The sequence below is a fragment of the Aythya ferina genome (assembly GCF_964211825.1).
Source record: "Aythya ferina genome assembly, chromosome: 5".
NCBI lineage: Eukaryota > Metazoa > Chordata > Aves > Anseriformes > Anatidae > Aythya > Aythya ferina.
Window position 1 is genome coordinate 32334975 of NC_140301.1, and position 14029 is coordinate 32349003.

The 14029-nt window shown below is 43.2% G+C and overlaps 1 protein-coding gene across 1 annotated transcript in view; it reads right to left on the reverse strand.

The window, feature by feature from the left end:
- ITPKA (inositol-trisphosphate 3-kinase A) overlaps positions 1-14029 on the reverse strand; it is a 39185-nt gene that overhangs the window by 7814 nt on the left and 17342 nt on the right. The window contains exons 2-4 of the mRNA XM_084520533.1: positions 6917-7013; positions 4817-5030; positions 2931-3135 (exon numbers count right to left, since the gene is read on the reverse strand). Of these exons, the coding sequence (XP_084376659.1) occupies positions 2931-3135; positions 4817-5030; positions 6917-7013 (516 nt within the window). The remainder of the gene's footprint in view (positions 1-2930; positions 3136-4816; positions 5031-6916; positions 7014-14029) is intronic.

A 14029-nucleotide genomic window follows, 5' to 3' on the forward strand; every position in this document is an offset into this window, starting at 1 on the left:
TGGTTTCCCTTCTATTCCTGTATTGTGTGTGTGTGTTGTTTTTTTTAAATGGATATACTAGTTGCTTCCTTCCTTGTTGTTTAGAAATACTTTTTCTGTTGCTTTGAGTGGTTGGCAGGAAACATAATCTCTGCCTGTCTTTTCTTGCTGTAAACATAAACCCTGGCTTGGAACTGCACCATCCCTCATATTCTGTATGAGGCCTTTGCAACAGCTCGGGGTGTACGTGACCCCCAGGAGGTGCTTGCCCAACTTGCTCCCTGAAGCCTTGCCTTTGTCAGCTCCCACAGGTACATCCCTGCACGGCGGAGCACGCTGCTGCACAGCCCAGCTGGGGGCTGCCTGCAGCTCTTCACACCAGATGTGGCAGTGACAAGGCTGGCAGGACAGCAGGTCTGGCTGCTCCGCAGGATATCGCTGCCTATCTTAGCCTGTGCGGTATTGCTCAGATTACTCTGCAGACTTCCCTTAAAGGGCTCTTTGTTAAAGTTGTGACCTAAATGGATTTCACAAAGATTAATGAATCAAATCTGATGTCCTTCTGGGAAAAGGGCTATCCTGGCTGACATCTAAAGGAGTGATACCAAAGGGAGAAGTAATTTCCAAAACTGCACAGAGATTCACTGACAGAATGGGAGGCAAGAACTCCTGATTCTCAGCCCCACGCATCTCTGCTCCTCAAAATTATTAGTTTACTGTTGTAGAGACAGTGCTTGTGAGACCAAGCCTTCAGGTAGTCCCTTTAAGAGGAAACCTGCATTCTGAATCTCATTTACAGGGAGCCACTTCATGGAAGCTTCTGTACTTTTACCTTCTTTGCTTCTGCTTCTTACCCCAGCAGCCACAGGGCAGGAATATTCTTGAACAACCACTCAACGTATCTGCTGACCTAACTCCAGGAATTATCAGTGTACTCAGGGAGAACAGCCCTTTTTCCCATGAACCAGTCACTGGCATTACAGATCCTTAAAGGCTTTCCTTTCAAAATGGGGACGTCCACAGCAGAGCTTTGCTGCTCTGCAAATATACAGAACGGGATGTACAGTTCAGCTCCCGTGAAACAGTGCTGGGAGTACTGACTAGCTGTGTTGCTTGAACAACAACTGTTACCACTTCTCCACATACAAAAATAGGAGAATGATGCCTACATCCCTCATGACAGCACAGAAAGACAGACGAAAAGTTAATGCACTGGAGTACTCCAAAGTATTTCTTGTGCTTAAAACAGGATTAAGTATTTGTGCCCTGTTTTACACAGTTCCAGCACTGTCTCAACAGAGGGAAATACCATGCAGTCTGTGTGCCAAGTGCTCCTCCCCACCTCTGACAGACAGCCAAATCACAAAGAACAAGACAGGAGGTTTTACTGGAGCTCCCTTATACTCCCTTAGCTCAGTCACTCTTCAGAACTCAACATAAATACGTCTACACTGATCAAAGATCTTCTGAACATATGCAAAAGGTCCTGAGATCATCTGGGTTTCGGATTTCATCACAGAGTGCATCGAAGGGCTGAAGTGGTACAGGATTAAAATAGGTACCATGATACATCATGAGATGGCTAAAGGGTAAGACACAAAGAGTGTTGGCTGAACTAGAGCCAGATCATCTCCACCCAGACAGTTCCCGCATGAGAATGCCTGTGTCTAACAGTCAGGAGTGGGTGGCACAGTGTACAGGGGGCCAGCACAGCATGAGCTGGAAGCACTAGTTCCTGTATCACAGCAGGAGAATCTGTGAATGGGGAAGGGAAAAGACAACACAGGGAAGCAGAGAAGAAAGGGGTGGTTAAAGAGCCTCTGCTCTGCTCATGAGCCTCACCTTCTTTTAACTCTCTTTTTCCTATGTGCTTGAACAATGAAACAGAAGCAAAACTAATTCAAATATCACTTACTGCATCCAAACACAGCTAAGTTAAACATATATGCTGACAGTGGGCACAGCTGTGCTCTGATAACCACCCTGAAATCACACAGGGTAACCCACACTAACATCTTCACAGCCATTGCCATGGGCCTCAGCTAGCAAGCATTCATCCAGGGCTGAGGCGGGTTTGGGCAGCCCTCACCCCGCCCCGTGCTGCTACAGGAATCCCGCTATCAGAACCCAAGCACAGGCTAGCTGTGACAGACCCATGCAAGCAGAAGGCACTTCTGTTACATCCAAGTAACTTTGTGAGGTTGCTGATATTCTAAGTGTAGGTCCTAAGGGCTTCTGGATAGGTACCTGCTATTGCCACGGGGCACGACAAATATAAAGAATTAATGGGTAGGAAAGAACATGGCAAAGGCTCTTCTGTGTCTGTAAGGCAGTATCCTAGGAATGGTCTAGGGGCACAAACTCATCCATTAAGAACAGCAGAAGGATTTTGTTGATGGATAAATTTTATCTCTGTTTTTTTCTTCTGGCTTTATTTCAGTCCATCAATACTGGACAATGTCATGTACTTAAAAGTTAAAGGGGTTTCCTCTATCCTAAGAATATCTAGCTAATGTTTTAACATGCCTTGCAAATAAGCATAACTGGAACAAAGCCTCCTTACTGTGATTCACTTGGAATAAATACGCATATTTCTAGACTAAAAAAAATATTACATGAGGAGAGGCAGTTACTTAATCAGTTCTGAATTCTTCCTTACAAGTTTGATTGTCCTTGTATATACACTGTGTACCTGCATGGCTTCTTCCTGCAACTTCTCTGTGGTTGAGCCAAGCATGGCTGATACACATTTGATGCTCAACGTCCTTGACACTACTCTGTTACAATTACAACTGATGCTTTAAAGCCACAAAACATTGAACTCTGTGGATTCAATTAATGCATTTTTATGTAATCCTTAGGAAAACCCAGCTACTGATGCACACTTGTGTTTTAATTAATCAACATATCAAAGTTCAGTCACCAAGAACAGGCAAAAGGATAATTATTACCTTAATCCCTTCGATTCTGAAGCCCAGGTTGGCACTAGAGCTGATTGTTTCCCTCCACTGCATGTATCGGGGTTTGGTGACAGCATGCTGGGCATTCTCCTCAGCTGTGGGAGCAAGAGGATCCACTTCAATCATTTTCTTGTACATGTCCTTACGCAGCTTTGGTTTCTCACGGGCTTTAGTCAGCTCCTCTTCCAGGTATGTCCTGCAAAAACATCACATCCCAACAAAGCTGCAATGACTTTCAAACCTTTCTTTTTATAGCTTCAGGCCTCAGGAGAGGTCAGCCAGAGAAGTATTATCATTATCCCAGTTTTTCCTATAAGGAAACTAAAAAGCATGGACTCACGACTGCACAGGCTTCTTTAGGGAAACCGTAGAGGGCATCCAGATTTGTCACTCACTTCTGTTCTAACTATACCTTTACTTACTGTTACTTGCTATTGTGATGTCCTGCTTACAGAATGGGAGAAAGCTGAAACCTATTCTGCCATGACATACAACTGTATTTTCAGAGGACAGTTAAGAGAAATGACTTGCAATGAAATCAAAAGCTAAGAGGCCTGCTGAAGTCTTACTGTCTTCTCTCTCCTTGAGAAAAACTTCAGTTATGTGCTATTTTTTCATCAGGCCTCGGAAAGCAATTAAGATTTGCAAAATGTATCAGACAGACAGAATCGCTCCTCATTTAGTAAAAGGGAAAGAATAAAGCAGATTATCTATCTGAGGAACTGTAGCTCCAAACACAAAGAAGCAACTAAGGAAGGAAAGGAAACTCTTTAATGAAACCCTTTAACCTGGCAGCCACTACAAAGGCACTATCCATGTTCTCAGCGTTTACTGGACTCCTAAAGCTTGCCTCTCTTCACAAAGCTTGCACTTTATGAAGTGCCTGGAGCGTGCTTTCTTCACCACGATGTAAAATAAACAGGGTTGTTTAAGAGTTGCTGTCACCCATTATCTGAGTGTCAACTACTTTGAATACAATAATGTACTACTGACAAACCTTTCTCCTCTTTCTTCTGGGTATACCAGCACTACACATTTCTGCTCTGATTTAGTAGACAGCTCACTTAAGGATCTACATCTGTCTGAAAAGGTTTATTTGCACTCCTGTAAGTTGAGTATTTCATTTATCTCAGTAACTGAGCATTTGACTTGGCACCCAAAAGATTACCACATGACAATTTCTACCTCTCTGTACTGCTACTTCAGGCTCTCAGCAGATTCCTTCTCTATTTGTCATGCTTAGATAACATTTTTGAGTTTTTCTTCTCAATCATGCATAAGGAAAAAAGAGAAGCTAAGGAAAGTGAGAATCTGGAGAACAAGATGATAGCATCATGCAGATGTGAGAGCAGGGAACAACACAGTCAGTACTGGGCAAATGATAACACTTCTCTACCAAGAAGATCAGCATGACTGAAGACTCACTCAAGCTTTGGAAAAAAGCTCTCTCACTGGTATTCAGTCATTCACATTTGCAGACAGGAATTACTCTTGGTGGCATTTTTTGAGTCACTGCATACACAAAGATTAAATGAACTGGCAGTGAGCAAATCATGTCGTTTTTCCCCATGTATTTTCAGGCCATTTTAGAGAAACCTCATCCAAAATCCCTTTTGAAAATATCTTGATGTGGGTCATTTTTGAGCCTATAGGTCACTCGGTTGCCAGAATCCAGGTACAATCAGGCACCAGTAGGACATGACTCTCCTCAGGTTGTCCAAGCCAATTGTCAAACCAACAGCAGGTTGTCTGGACTGAATTTCAATGCTCTAAAACAGTTACTAAGCTCCTCCAGACAAAACACTAACACATGACCCCTCCTTTTACTTCCTTCAAATGCATTCAGGTTAGAAAGCAAATTCTCTTTCATGTCTCACCTGATCCCCATCTTACAGTCCATCACACACGGCCCTTCAAAATCAGTAAGTAGGTCATCCAACTGAATGTAGCTCTCTCCATCTCTCTCCACCACCCCATGGAAGCAAGGGACGCAGGAGCGTAGCGGGTCTTTCATCAGCCGCTCAAAACACTCCTTTTCATTCTCTGAGAAGCGTTTGAGAATCTTCCCGCTATCAGCTGCCTTGAAACTTCCTAAAAAGAAAATCAAACACATGCTGAAAAGCCTGACTTGCAAAAGGGAAAAACGCCTTCCCCCACTACTCCTGCCTCATCTACCTCAGCAGCACGACACCAGATAAAGGTTTTCCCTGAACAAAAAAGATAACATGCTTCTCGAAAAATAAAACACTGCGGACAAACACAGCCATTAGCTGTGAAAGTGTGAAAGTCCATTTGATTATGTTCCCGTATCAGTATTTATAGCTTTAAGGAGTGCAGCTGCTCCGGGCCATTTTTTTTATTCTTCTCCATGCTAAACTCTTTGTTAGGATATCAAACATTGCTATACTCATTAAAATGCACAGGAAAAAGCCACAGGCCAGACTTCATTAATGCTCTGACAGGGTATTTTAAAGCTGCATACCACTGACAGCGTTGGCTTTGTCCTTAATCCTTGCGTATGATATACGTGCTGACTGTGTACGTACAAAAGCGGTGCGGTCAGCGATCATTAAACAGCCTCCAACAGGCCAGAAGCCAAGCAGTGCCCTTTCTACACACACGCTGTGACTGCACATGCGTGTACCCTCAGGCACTGCGTCTGCTCTGGGGAGCCCTGCTAATCTGCAGGTAGAGCCTGCAGCGCGATTGTTTTTACAGCCCTGGGTCCGAATGACATACAGTACAAAGGACAGAGTCTGCACAGGCCGAGATTGGCAGCAATCACACTCCAGCTGCGGAAGGCACTCTCCTGTCCTGCAGCCTGCCAATAACATCTGAGGAAAGTACTCATTTCATTCAGAGGTACCCTTTAATCTACACGACATAAAATAGGCCCCAAAGTAGGGCCTCATTAAACCTGAGGCTAGCACCACACTTTTATCACAGCAGGATCCTTCGGCCACTGCAAACTGGTTCCTTGTCAACAAATCCTAGAACTGGCACTGCCTCAGCACAAGGGCTAGGGTGGTGATGGCCCAGGTTTTACTTTAGAAAGAACTTGTCATACCAGAGAACAGCTGCAAAAATGGTGGACTAAATGCAACCACAGAAAACTAACTGACGCACACCGGAGTGCTCTCTCCTAATCAGATTCTGATAATTTCTCAGCTCTCCTCTTCCACCCTATACAAGCCCCCAGAAGGGTTATGATTATGTGCCCACCACACCATTCTACAGAGACCGAGCTAACCCCACACACACCGATGGAAACTGCAGTAGGGCTGGGTTGTCTTGGCACTGTGTGCTACACGGCAGTCCCACCAACACCACTGTGCACATGCAGCTACTCCATTTCTAGGACAAAATAAATCTCTCTGCACGGCGTTGCAATGCACCATATTAGTGCATTAGCATATAAAGAGGTGGTTCAGGTACTGCATTAAAGCACGATGCAGCGTAGGTGCCTGCCCACATGTGTACTAATAAACCCCGCACCAGCACTTTAGGAACAAAGGCTACATAGGAATTAAATGAAGCATGAGAGAAGCAAGCCTAATGATTTCTCTTTGGTTTCTTGTTTTTTTTTTTTGTGTGTGTGATTTTTTTTTTAAATCTTAACAATGAAACTAATCTTACATGAGGAGCACACTTGTTAAGTTCCACTGACGCAAAATTAGACTTAGCTGACTGAGCTGCTCCTTGCACGCACACAGTGAATAATGACAAGCCTCACTAGGCAAACACGTGGCCATCAAGTCAGTTGTCACCATATTTGTTCTTTTCCCAAGGCCTTGCATTCACATGGAAGGTTTGGGGTTGGTACTAGAAACCCTGTCCTTGTCATTGCTGAGGTACAAAAAGGCAAATACAGTGATCCTTCCCGCTAGGGAGCTAACATATCGGCTACTTGGTCAATAAAGATGATCCCATACCACATTCCAGAGTCAAACCCAGTGAAGATATTATATTCATCTCACCTGTATGCCCAGCCAGCTGTACCCATGAGTAGCGTTTCTTGAAGGGGCTGATCACTGGTAAGTTCACCATGGTTTTAATGGTATTCCATGCCTTTTTCTGGAATGCAGAAGAAAGAAACGTTAAATTGGGCAAAATCTGAAATCCTGACATGCCATAAACCTACCACCTAGCTTCAAGCACACTGAATTGTTCCTCCATAATTTGCTAAGTGCTCAAAAGCGGAACCACAAAACAAACACTACAATAATCACTGGAAAAACATGCTCATAAAACCAGGAACAGACACATAGTTAAACATACTGTCCTACCATCCACAAGAAAGCTACCTGGAAGAAAAGGAAAAAAAAGCACATCACACGCCCGTTCTGAGCCACACCTGACCCTCTCGGCGTCTGAGTCATGCCGAGACCAGACGGCGAACCTACACTTACGCATGTTTAAGTTGCCATGAGACACGAGCACAAGCAGTTTGCTGCTGTCAGCAATACTTCCTTTCCCAGAGGCCTTCAGCATCCCCTCACGACTAACAGCTTTCACCAAGGCAGCAAGTGAGTCTCACTGTGTCGGATCCATAGTAAACGCATCTCCAATCAGGCTTGGAGCTCACTCAGTTCCTTTGGAGCACTCACTGCCAGCAAGCTGTAGAATCTATTCCAGGTCATAGATTTTGCTGCTCCCTCCCCTCTTACCCAACCCTGTTACTTTTTAACGAAGCTGGGCATAGCTCCGGCCACCTTGGCTGTCCCACAGTGCAGCTGTCTGGGTAGCGCTCCAGGCAGACAGGGAAACACAACAGCTGCTCCCAAACCGCAGCTGAGTGCTCCATCACAACGGCAGAAAGGTGAAAATAATACAATTGGAAAGTGAAGGAGTCTCATGCTTTGGCAATGAAACTTGGGCAAGTATGAACCACAGCCTGCTAGCGTGCACATTACATGCTGAGGGACCCTAGAGTGAGTTATGAACAACAAAGGCAGGCTCATCTGCTAGTGCTAGGACACAGTACCCTGTGGAGCTGGTAATGGTGTGCAATAGTTGTGCAAAACAGTTTAGTGCTGACGTTTTCTGTGCTGAGATCAGGTACAGCTGGAAGTTAGGCTGGATTTACAGAAGTGCTTATCAATGGCCTACGTAGGCATTATCAAAACCAATGGGAGGCATTGATTTCACTAAAACAGAGTTTAGGTCGCTGCTGAACACCTGAAAAAAATCACCTACAAAACAAGTATGTCTTCTCTAGCAGGAATATCAACGTGATGAACTAGATGCTTCAAGTACCTTATTTTTACTGTATTTTACACTGTGTTTCTGCAGCAGTGAAAGACGTGAAGTGAAATTGCAGGTAAAGAGACACAGGCAAAAGGTTGCTCTCCAGATCACATTTTGACCTGGTCACCCTTCCCCAAATTTGATCAATTACACCAGGATTTTTATATGGTTCTATCTAGCAGTGTTGGTCACCATGTGAGGGTGAAACCCTGTGAGGCCTTGAACACACCAAGAGGATATGTGAACTCGCAGATGCAACTGATCTTTCCTTTGGGGATTTATTTTCATGTGAAAGTTTTAAACTATACTGCAATTTGATGTGACATAACAACATAATCTCCATATGGGCATGTTTATTCTGAAATAAGATCCTGTTTAACATAGCTTGGTTTTGAAAGCAGTTCAAGCTGAAATCCCTGTTGGTCTGATACAAGTGTCCCATGCAGCAATAATGCTTTTTTAGACATGCCGTGCTAGTAAGAGAAAGCAAGAAAAGAAAGCCTTGGATGCTTAAGAATCATGCATCACAGAAGACTTGGTTGCGCTTACTGCAACTCCCCAGACAGCACTAACTAAACCCTAGTTTAATACATCCCTTCTGCAGCTTTAAAGGGCCCTGCAGGGGATTTCATATTCTGTATTATTTGCCTCAAGCCATTCCAAACTGCTACTGCGCGCTGCTAACCAGCAGCTTAGCTCTATCACAGGGCTACCTGCTACACAGTGAGGATGAAAGCAGCTCTTGCACACCACTTGTAAGTGTCCCTAGCCTCTTTCTGGAAGAAAGAACAATGTCAATATTGTTGTTCAAGTAGAAAAGATTAAAAATGACTATTGTATAGTCTATTCACCAGATTCAGCTGACAGCAGAAGTCCTTCAGTCCACTCTGCTCAGTTTCTGCTCCAGACAGGCAGGGCCCATAGTTATTTACAGAACAATTGAAAGTAAACATCAGTTGGAGTTGAAGTGATCCCTCTGAGTGTAAGTTCTGCCAAAATTTAAGTTTTTAGAGATTCCAGTCAGATTTTCAGGATTGCATTGCTGGCTCCCCACGCCAGGATCAACAGCACTCTAGATCCCTCCCGTAAAGATCCTATACTTGTAACAATGTCCCACTCCTAACGTAGTGTGTCATGTCTCCCAATGATTTGTCATGCTGCTCTACCCAGAAGTGATGAGAAGCGCAGGTTTTCAAGGAATGCATGTCAGCTGTCAATGCACCACCACACTCTAGTGGCTTTCCCACCCCCTCCCTCCCACCTAGCCCTCAGAAGCTGCAGCTTTTATTTGTACTGTGGGTGTGAAGGAGAGACAATGGGCCAAATTCAACCCCAGCTCAAGTGGAATTTGACTGCTTAGGTTACAGCTGCCTCAGATGAATATGCTCAAGCCACTCACACAATAAAAAAAATTAGGAAAAAAATTGTCAGTGGTTTTTTTTTATTATTTTTTTTTTGAAATCTCTTCCCAAACATTCTTCCCCTAAGACAGGGAAAGCGCAAGGCTCAAGCTAGGATGAAAGAATCACTTCCAGACCCACCCAGTGGAGCACACTGCCATGGACAGGGGTTCAGCAGACGCACTCTGCCTTGCTGCATCTTTCAGTCCCCAACCTCAACCAGCTCAGGATGCAAATTGCCAGGATGCAAACAGGGCTGCATGCTGTTGGAGCACTGGTGTGAGTGGGAAGATGAAAACTTTGTGCGCCTGCTGTGGGAGGAATCTTTCTCACATCTATTTCTAAAGCAAGATCTTTTCCTCTTTGTTAGCAGTGGTATTATGTGCTTTTCAAATCACTGCTTCATGCTGCCATGGCAAATAGGACTAATGCCATTGCCCGTGTGTATTTGCAGTCCAGATTTCCCTCAGGCCCCCTTTCTCCTAGATTCTTGCTCCGTCTTCCTCAGTCTTTTGCTCTCCCTGGGTTTCTCTCAGCCCTTTCTTCCAGATTCCCATTCAGTGTTTTATGCTATTTATATACACACAGAGCAAGTTCAGATATCTCTGTATCAGAATTGCCAGAATCAGACACCGCTGACATCGCTGATGTTGTTTTATATGCCTCTTAAGATCAATAGACTCAAGAATTTTCCAATAGCAAAAAGAAAGCCACTCCAAAAGGCAAACCCGAGAAACATTAACATTGGTAGATTAAGCGCATAAATTACTGGATGTGAACTGCAGCTGACACATTACATGTATCTATCTCCCTGAGCACTAGGAGGTGTGGGATGCCGAAGACGACAAAAGCTAGCTTTCTGCCAAGGGGTGTGTGACAGGCTGTGATGCCAGATCAGCGTCTAGGCAGTGAAAGAGTAAAAACCCAGTGGAACAGAATGGAAGAACCAGTTCCTGCAGCAGAGCCACAAGGCATTCAGAGGATTGCGGCTTGGAATCTGCCACTAGTATGTTATCAGGATTACTCTTTTGAATTTGAAGCAGAGCACTGAAGAAAATCGTATTTCCATGCAGCGGGTGTGGTAGACATGGTGTTGCATGTTACTGACATGCATGAACAAGATGCTGGGCAAATGAGGTATCTCCAGCTTATTCAACCCTCAGTACTGGTAGGGGTTGCCATGATGGTTATCCTACTAAGGAGCAGGAAAGATGAGCAGCAACTGAGAGCCACCGGTTCCTGGGTGTGCAGCCTCCTCCAGGTCTGTTCTCATGATGAGAGCACAACTTCCTACGCTACTGGCGTGCAGAAGCATGATCCTGCCTCGATGCACCAGTAGGACACGGCTGAGCAAAACCCACTGCACTCACCAGGAGCACTTTCTTCTGCTCTGGGGGGTTTTGGCTCAGCATTCACTGTGCACAAGAATTAATCTTCCTGAAACCCTCACACTATTTCAGGACAAGGGCTATAGCATCCTAACAGCCAAACTCATGAATAGGCATTTGGAGACCACTGAGGGTATTCCTGATTTTATGTGGTTTTGTTCTTAGTTGTTGCTGTTCTAAGGGCTGCATAGAACAACTGCAATCTCTCACTGAGCATATACTACATCCCCCAGGGAGAAGAGATCTACTCTCATGCCTCAGGGCAACAGGGGACAGGACCTGAACCTTCCTCCGTTGTTTGAGAGGAAAAATAAAATCTCTCCCTTAACTAAAAGGAAAAACAGAAACAAAGATCTCAGTTTCGTGAACAAATAATACACATAACTACCCTCAGGCAAGCACTGACAAGCAGGTAACGTAATTTAGGAATCTGCAGAACAGAGTCCAAATTAAGCAACTAAAATTATTACAAATTCCAAGTACATCTAAACGAGCTGGGGGGGATGGGAGAGGGGATAACAAAACCTTTTTCTTCAGGGGGAAAAAAAGAACGGTCAGTTCTAATAATACTAGCACGTATACTTGAAACTATATTGAGTTAAGACAAAAGTATACCTAAATAACAAGTTATTAATGCCCTAAAAAAGTTCATTTTTCCCCTTATCAGCATTGTGGAAGGGTAGTTTCTTGCCTGCACCATTGAATTCTCATGGAAATTCTGCTATACAATAGTTAACGGTGACCCCTGGATCCTTTTTCCAGGACAATTTCAGTAGTTTCTTTATCCAAGATGCTGTTGTCTTTTATCTCTGTGCTAGTACAAAGCCTACGCAAGACTACAGAGAACTATTATGACAGGAAGAAACAAAAGGATAGTGAGAAATTTGTAATATTTTTTTTCCTTAAAAGGCCTTAAAGAAAGAATACTTAATTGTCAGTCATCATAATCTACTGTTCTCTTAAAGTCTTTGCATCATTTAGGCTAAATTCTGCAGCTCTGGGACATGGGGGCTGAAATTCGATCTGTATTGCTGGTTGCCACTGCCTACTCAGTGTCTCACCAACTCCTAGAAGGAACAAAGTTCCTCCACAGGGACTATGAGGAGTATAAAAAACTATAGCTATCAGAAAGTTATTACACGTGTTTCAAAGTATTTCTGTAAGCAAGCATGTGAGAAGATGGTGGGTGTTGGCCTCTTAGAGGACAGAGTAACCCTAACAGTAGTGACTGGAAAAATAACACCTGAGAACGCATCAGGAGTAGCTGAAACTACCTTCTAGAGCGGGCCCCAGGCTAAAGGAAGTGCTGCTACATGGGGTGCCAGTTCCGTATTATCCGTGTACCGTACTATTCGCTCCTCTGTGGCTCACTTTTTTTCTGTGATTTTCTTCATCTCTTACTTCTTCCATCCTCAGTCACACAGTAGCACCCCCTTTTTTATTTCTTAGTGATATAATAAATCCTCACAAAGTTCGTAAGATTACATGAAGTTCTCGTAGGCAATGTCAACATATGGTAGAGTTTAATCCTGCAAACTCCTCTGTTAATATTTGTTCCCTCTAAACTCTGTGTATGTTTTACAGTTCATGACTTTCAGTTCTACATTTTATAGTATGTACATTTACTTAAAAACTCAATAAAATGTTCTGAAGTTTTTAAAACTCTGAGTTAATTATCCACAAAATCCTTAACTGTTTTACTTCCCTTAGTTTATTAAAACTGAAATAAATCAGCTTGAAAACTAGTTTGTTTTCTTAATTCTTTATGCTGTTTCACTCAATTATTTAATCTAATTTGGAAAATGAAATTAATATGTTATGATTTGTTCATTATTTTCAGTATTGTTTATCACTACTTGGATTGACTTTGACCTGACATATTGGACCCACACATACAAGTAACTTCAAACAGGTCCAAAGCTACTAACCCTATTACATCGCTGAACTAAAGCTAGCCTGAACAAAACCATGCTTTCCATCTGCCTCACTGCAGCCGCCATAAAATGCTTCCATAAGAAATTCTGAGCAGACCACAACCAAAGCAATTACTAGCATAATTCAATTACCCTTCAATTAGATACGATTCCCTGGGAATGTAATCAATAACTACAGTACTATAAGAATAACGTATAAAAGATCACACTTCCACAATGAATCACATTATACTACCAAGACAAGTCAGTAACAGCATAATTCCCTGCAAACCAACAGGTCTTCCACAGGTGCTGCTTCATAGCCACCAGCTTCAAAGGTTACGAGGGGCTTCACTGTTTCAGCAGCGTGAGGCTCTGGGACAGCCAACCATATAGTTTCATTTCATGGAGAGATTTGGTGATCTGAGTCATTTAATATATACTAAAAAAAAATAAAATAAATAGTGAGAGTTGCTGAGCACCATGGTATCATTCCAGTTATCATGCCACAGCACTTGCCTGCTGAAGGAGTCTGGTTTTGAGCTCTTTCATGGGAAGGCTTACCGTAGTTTTTGCAGACCTGAAAGAGGCAGGCAGCTGACTTGGTTAGATTCAGATCCTGGAGCAATGCATACTTTTATGCCTAATATAATAAACTAATAATTTTCCTTGCTCTTTTAATACCGTGTACAGGCATATATATACACCTACGTGCATTCTTTAAAACCATCTAAAGCATTTACTAAAAGCTTTTCATCGCAGTCTTTCAAAATTCCATTACTTTGCTGTTGTTGTCCAAACCATAAGAACTCCTAAGCTTAGGATTATTTGGCACTTGATGAAAAACTTAGACCTAACAAGACATCATACTGCAATGGAGAAATTGAGAATTGATTAATTTTTCCCTTACTTGTTGGAAGAAACACAGCTTCAATATCCACACAGGCTCTGTGTAGGGACGCAAGGTGAAGGATTTGTCCATAACAACTAAAACAAAAGCACCACAAATCACAAACCTGGTTCCGTCACATAAGGCATTTGTGTTGTTTTCAGCAGCCAGTTTCTGTGCTTTTGCCCCTTATTAAAGATTTCTGGAATCCTTAAACTAAGGAGTTCCTTGCTGCCAAGTGTACTACTCACTT